This window comes from Geospiza fortis, unplaced genomic scaffold (genome assembly GCF_000277835.1).
Source record: "Geospiza fortis unplaced genomic scaffold, GeoFor_1.0 scaffold241, whole genome shotgun sequence".
NCBI classification, from domain to species: domain Eukaryota; kingdom Metazoa; phylum Chordata; class Aves; order Passeriformes; family Thraupidae; genus Geospiza; species Geospiza fortis.
Window position 1 is genome coordinate 723,070 of NW_005054491.1, and position 5,976 is coordinate 729,045.

At 55.5% G+C, this 5,976-nt stretch overlaps 2 protein-coding genes across 2 annotated transcripts in view; one reads left to right on the forward strand and one right to left on the reverse strand.

The window, feature by feature from the left end:
* Positions 1 to 2,200, forward strand: part of ARHGAP45 (Rho GTPase activating protein 45) — a 15,991-nt gene extending 13,791 nt beyond the window's left edge. The window contains exons 20-23 of the mRNA XM_031063268.1: positions 147 to 385; positions 639 to 888; positions 1,594 to 1,696; positions 1,845 to 2,200. Of these exons, the coding sequence (XP_030919128.1) occupies positions 147 to 385; positions 639 to 888; positions 1,594 to 1,696; positions 1,845 to 2,200 (948 nt within the window). The remainder of the gene's footprint in view (positions 1 to 146; positions 386 to 638; positions 889 to 1,593; positions 1,697 to 1,844) is intronic.
* Positions 2,201 to 4,132: 1,932 nt separating this feature from the next.
* POLR2E (RNA polymerase II subunit E) lies at positions 4,133 to 5,857 on the reverse strand. The gene is made up of 6 exons (XM_005428542.2): positions 5,731 to 5,857; positions 5,301 to 5,381; positions 5,074 to 5,132; positions 4,840 to 4,918; positions 4,643 to 4,716; positions 4,133 to 4,397 (listed from the first exon to the last, which is right to left on the reverse strand). Exons 1-5 carry the CDS (start codon positions 5,812 to 5,814, stop codon positions 4,651 to 4,653), a joined length of 369 nt encoding a protein of 122 aa, XP_005428599.1. The 5' UTR covers positions 5,815 to 5,857; the 3' UTR covers positions 4,133 to 4,397; positions 4,643 to 4,650.
* Between the last annotated feature and the right edge of the window lie 119 nt (positions 5,858 to 5,976).

The following is a 5,976-nucleotide window of genomic DNA, read 5'->3' on the forward strand; positions in this document are numbered from 1 at the left end:
TCTCTTCTCTCTTCTCTCTTCTCTCTTCTCTCTTCTCTCTTCTCTCTTCTCTCTTCTCTCTTCTCTCTTCTCTCTTCTCTCTTCTCTCTCCTCTCTTCTCTCTTCTCTCTTCTCTCTTTCTATTTTTCTCTCCTCTCCCCCTGCAGCTGCCGGAGCCCCTGATGCCCTTCAGGCTGTACAACGAGCTGATGGGGCTGGCCAAGGAGAGCCTGCAGGGCAGTGAGGCCAAGGGCCGTGGTGGGAAGGGCGGCCCTGAGCTGGCGGACAGAGGAGCTGACACCGAGCCGGTGGTGCTGAGCCTGGTGCTGAAGCTCAGGGAGCTGCTGAAGGAGCTGCCCCGTGAGAACATGGCCACGCTCCAGTTCCTCCTGCAGCACCTGAGGAGGTGAGAGGGGCATGGCCAGAGCCTGTGTGGCTCTTGGGCACCTTCCCTTTGTCCCCTGGGGTGGGGAGGTGTGTGCAGCCTCCTCGCTGGAGTCAGGAGGGGGTCTGTGGCTGCAGCTGCTTCTCTCCCCATCCTGAGGCTGAGCTGCTCCAGCCTGGCCTCTCCAGCCTGGCCTCTCCCATCTCCCCCAGCCCTTCCCATCCTCACCTCTCCCTCCTTGCTCTCACAAGCTGTTCCTCCCCCTCCCGCCCAGGATCATGGAAGTGGAACAGGACAACAAGATGACCTCAGGCAACCTGGGCATCGTCTTTGGGCCGACGCTGATGCGCCCCAGGCCCACGGATGCCACCATTTCCCTGTCCTCGCTGGTGGATTATCCCCACCAAGCTCGCATCATTGAGGCACTCATCATCTTCTACCCCACCATCTTCGAGCACAAGGACGTGGCACCCAGCAGACGTGGCTCAGGTGCCACAGAGGAGGTGGCCAGTGGTGCTGAGCAGGTAGGAACCCCCAGGGAGGGGGAATCCTCAGGGGATGTTCCATGAACCTTCACTGAGTCAGCTCCCAGGGAGTGAGAAATCTCCTCCATGCCCTCACCACCATCCCTCTTCCTCTTCTCTCTCTTTTCTTCTTCTCTTTTCTTCTTCTCTCTCTTTTCTTCTTCGCTTTTCTTCTTCTCTCTCTTCTTCTTTTCTTCTTCTTCTCCTCTTTTCTTCTTCTTCTCTCTCTTCTTTTCTTCTTCTTCTTCTCCTCTTCTTCTCTCTCTTCTTTTCTTCTTCTTCTTCTCCTCTTCTTCTTCTCCTCTTTTCTTCTTCTTCTCTCTCTTCTTTTCTTCTTCTTCTTCTCCTCTTCTTCTCTCTCTTCTTTTCTTCTTCTTCTTCTCCTCTTCTTCTTCTCCTCTTTTCTTCTTCTTCTCTCTCTTCTTTTCTTCTTCTTCTTCTCCTCTTCTTCTCTCTCTTTTCTTCTTCTTCTTCTCCTCTTCTTCTTCTCTCTCTTCTTCTTTTCTTCTTCTCCTCTTTTCTTCTTCTTCTCTCTCTTCTCTTCTTCTTCTTCTCCTTCTCTTCCTTCTTCTTCTCCTCTTCTCTTTTCTTCTTCTTCTCCTTCTTCTTCTTCTTCCCTGGATGTTCCATGAACCTTCACTGAGTCAGCTCCCAGGGAGTGAGAAATCTCTTCCATGCCCTCACCACTGTCCCTGTTCCTCCCAGGCCCACGCAGGCTCCCAGCCTGTGGCTCCTCTTGGCACCAGCCCCTACCTGGAGCTGCCTTCAGACAAAGGGAATTTGGCTTTCAGCGCTGACTCACTTGCAGGTCAGTGAGAGCCACTGGGGGCACACAGGTCCCTTGGGAGGCACAGGGGGCACACAGACCCACCCCCTGCCACCCCAGGGAGCCCAGGTTTGCTGCTGATGCCACCATGCTGAGCTGGAGGGTGGCACAGAGCTCCTCTGTCCCACAGAGTCTGGTGACCGCTCTGTGGACTCAGACTCGGAGCTGGAGGACAGCGGGGAGCCACGGACACACCTGACCAAGCAGGGCAGCGAGACCAGCACGGAAGAGGTTAATTTCTGTGACGAGGGGAGCGAGGGGCTGCGGAGCAGGAGCTGCAGCGTGAGCCAGTCCGATGCAGAGGGCTCCGCTCCCCGATGCTGCAGCCCTGGGGAGGAGCAAAGCGACCTGGAGGAGCAGGCTGAGAGCAGGGATGGCACCAAGCAGCCCGGCAGCTCCCGGGGCCACGGCAGCCACGAGCCGCAGCCCCGGCTCATGAGGGACATGGGGCAGCCCGGGGGGGTTTGGTGTGTCAGCTGCAGGTGAGTCCTGGCTGATTCCTGGCTGCAGCTTTCACACAAAACCCCTGAGCCCCTCAGTGCCCAGCTGGAGAACAGGGTCACAGCCAGGGCCATGAAGGACTTGGGAGGGAGCTGAGTTTGGGCAAACCCTGCACTTGTTTGGGATTGGGAAGGATCCCAGGGCTGTGCCTGTGGCAGGTATTTTATTTTTGTTGTGCTCCCAAATCCCTGAATCTCACACCTGTGCTGCGAGATCGAGGTTGGAGGAGTCAAAGAATCTGCTCAACCCTGATGGCCAAGGCTGGAAGGGAGCCAAGGCTTCCAGGAGTGACATGGGCACAACAATCACTCAAGATGGGCAGGATGACACCACAGGAGCAGATGGAACTGAAGGCAGCTCACAGGACAGGGACACAGCTGGAGCATTGCTGGGCTTGGGTGAAGCCCCTGCACCATCTCACCCTGAGCCAGGCCTGGCTTTGGGGCTGTGCCAGGATCTCAGGGCATGTCCCTCACTGACACCTGACTGAAGCATGGTTCAGGATGCATTTCCTGCCCCAGAACCTCAGCACTGTGGCCCAGCTGATGGCATCTTCATTGCTGCTTGGATTGACAGGCATTTATGGATTGGTGGGCGTTTTCCTCCTTGGCAGGAGACATGCAAGGAGCAGCCTTAGGGCAGATTTGCCAGGCTGCAGGGTCCTGAGCCCTGCTGAGCTCTCATGGTGTGGTTGTACAATCATTTCATCTCCAAAAAAGCTGCACTGCAAATCCAGGACAAACTCCCTCTGCTCTTGCAGCTCTTCCCATGGGGAAGTGCTTCTTCCTCCTCCTCCTCAGGCCACCACAGCCTGGATCCAGCCCAGCCCCAGCCAGTATAATCTTGAGCTTCCTTTCCTTTTCTGTAAAGATATTAATCAACCCTTCAACATGACTCCACTACCTCTGCTGGCTAAGGCACTAAAGCCAAAGTGGCTTTGATTTTTTAAAGCTATGAGAATTTTCATGCACTGAGGCACAGAGAAATAAGTCAAGTTTTAGCTTGGAATGAGCTGAGATCCTTTTCCTTTGTTCTCCTGCTTGTGGGAGACAGACCAGGTGGTGTTAGGGGGTCTCAGACACCTTGGTACTGCAGAACCAGGCAATGGACAGGAGTTTTGAGCCCTCTGAAGTCGATGGAGAACCCATCTCAGCAAAGGTACATAAACCCAGGTTAACTCACAGGTTTGGAACTGAGCCAGGGAAGAGCTGGAGACCTGCAGGATTTGTTGTGCCCTCCAGCTCCTTCCACAGATTTGGATTTTTCAGGGGAACAGTTGGATTTTTCCAGGGCAGCAGGAGGATGTGGGAATGCTGCTGCCACGGCGGTACCGCGTGCGTGTGAGGGTGGGTGAGGATGATGAGGGTGAGTGTGAGTGAGAGAAGGGGCTAAAGCTGCACTTGAGCTTCCCACAACAGCAGCTCCCTCCAGGTTGTGTGGATTCTGTGTTTGTCCTGATGAGCCTGTGCTGCTGCACGATGCTGCCTTGCTGTGCTCACGTTGACATGCTTCCCAAAAAAACCAATAAAACCAGTGTGTTCTGACCCATGTTTGTCCTGGGCATCAGGGTCTTCCAGGCTCCCCCTGCCACAGGAGGCCAAATCCAAGTGTTTGTGGCACAAAAAATGAAGTTTGAAGCGCCCCAGAGTCCTGGGATGGATTGAAATGAGCGCAGCTGGGGGTGATGAGCAACTCTCCATCACAGTGTCTGAACACCAGGGTCCCAAACCAGATCAGGAAAGGAAGGAGGTTAAATCTGAACTCCCAAACAGCCCAGGGTAGCCAGTGAAGGCTCTGCAGGGCTCAGCCACGGTGCAGAGTCCTGGCAGGAAGAGATTCCAAACAGAATGAAAATTATGGGAACCTGCAGAGTCTTTAGGCCTTGCCACAGGGAGAGGCTGAGCAACACTGCAGCACTGAGGGTACAAACCTTTATTTCAAACAGGAGCACAGAAAACAGGGAAGCAAAAGGCTTTCCCACTCGTTTTCTCCCATGGCTGAGTCCTGGATGGGACTGAGGGATCACCACAAAGTCCAAGCTGGAAGACAAGGAATGAGGCCCAGGGATGGGGCTGCAGAGAGGCAATGTGGGAATTTCCTTGGAATTCCTTGGCCATCTCTGAAGTGCAGGAATCTCCAAGAGCCCGTGAACTGCTGGTGGGAGCCAGCCAGCTCCTCACACCTGGAAGAGAAGGAGAGATGGGAATCATCCCCTGCTCCAGGTCCCTCTGAACACCCCAAATCTGCACAGCCTGAGCAGAGGCACAGGTGACAGGGGAGCCTCACCCTGCTCTCCCCAACAGCTCCCTCCACGAGCCATTTCAAACTCTGAGACGTTTCCCTGGAAGCAGCTGCTTCACACTGAGCTTGGAACATGCCCTGGCACTGCCCAGAGCCCCCCCAAGCAGGGGGTCCCCTCATCCTTACCCACTGTGTCACTGCACCAGTCTGTAGGTGATGTACCTGCCCGCTGTCTCGCTGGGCCTGATGATCTTCACTACCTGCAAGGCAGACACAGAGCTCAGGAAGAGAAAAAGACACTTTTTCTGCTCCAAAATGCCCTGAAGGATCATCCCCTCCCTGCCCTGCCCCAGGGAGCTGCTGCCTCAGCCTGCTCCTCTCACCTGGCCACGCTTTATCCCAAAGTACCGGGCCACAGGGTCCCCAGCCTGGATCCTGGGGAGCTGGTTCTCCCTCAGCTTGCTGTGCTGGGAGTCAAGGAGAAGCTCCAGACACACCATGGGCTGCTGGCAGCTCACAAAACAGAAATTAACGCGGCAGGAGAAGGGGTTTGCAGCCCAAATTCCACCTCACCTGAGCAGGATGGAGGGACACACAAAGGGACACTCAAAGGATACTATCGGGCCAGCAGCTCTGTCACCTCCTCCTTTGTCATAACCACGTGCTCTGGCACCAGCTGCAAACACAAGAGAGGCTGAGATGAGGCAGCAACTGGAGACAACGTGTTTGGGAGGGGAAAAAGGACAACTTGTGACCCTCAGCCCAGCCAGAGACCAGGAGAAGGACTCTGGGAGCAGCAGGAATGCAGCCAGCATGAGGGAGGGACCATCCCACCCCTGCTCACCTCATGCTCTGTGATGTTGATGAGAAGCTCCTGCTGCAGGAACTGCTCCAGGATGTACTTGGGAGCCATGTCAACCAGGGACTGGAAGGAAAAAGTTCATTAAAGGTGGCTGGGAAAGCCCTGGCAGGGCTCAGAGCTGCACCTGGGCTCACACAGGCACAGGCAGGCTGGGAACGAGCCCATGGATCTCCTGGAACAGGGAAACATCTCTTTTTCCCTCCCCCACCTCCTGACTGCTCGTGGGCCCTCAGCTGTGCCACTGCCACCAGGACCTGGTGCTCTGGTTAAACACATTTGGGTGCTAAAAAAGAGCCTGTGCTAAGGTACAACAGGCTCTAGCAAAAGCTTTCCTCTGGAGAGAAACTCAGGGCTTTTATTTACCCAGAAACAGACAAGGAAAACCTTCACAGCCCCAGAGGAGGACACAGACCTGCTTGGCCGAGGGGGTCATTCCCTGCTGCACCACGATCAGTGCCCGGGTGATGTTCTCCTCCTGCATGCGCTGGCAGTACATCTTGATGGTCTTGATACCCACCTTGGGCTCCTCTGAGGGAAGAACCAGACCCGGGATCACCGAGAGCACTCGGAACTCCCCTCTCCGAGAGCTCAGCCAGACCCGGGGCTGTGCTCCGAGCCTCCCCTGAGGACACAGGCGGACCCCGGCTCACCGAGAGCC

Excerpts from the sequence above, each read along its gene's own strand:
- POLR2E (XM_005428542.2), bottom strand. The coding sequence starts at position 5,814 with ATGTACTGCCAGCGCATGCAGGAGGAGAACATCACCCGGGCACTGATC. Across the intron at positions 4,919-5,073 it reads ACAGAGCTGCTGGCCCGATA|CAAGCTGAGGGAGAACCAGC; the intron begins GTATCCTTTGAG and ends CTCCCAGCACAG. Across the intron at positions 4,717-4,839 it reads TTGGGATAAAGCGTGGCCAG|GTAGTGAAGATCATCAGGCC; the intron begins GTGAGAGGAGCA and ends TCTGCCTTGCAG.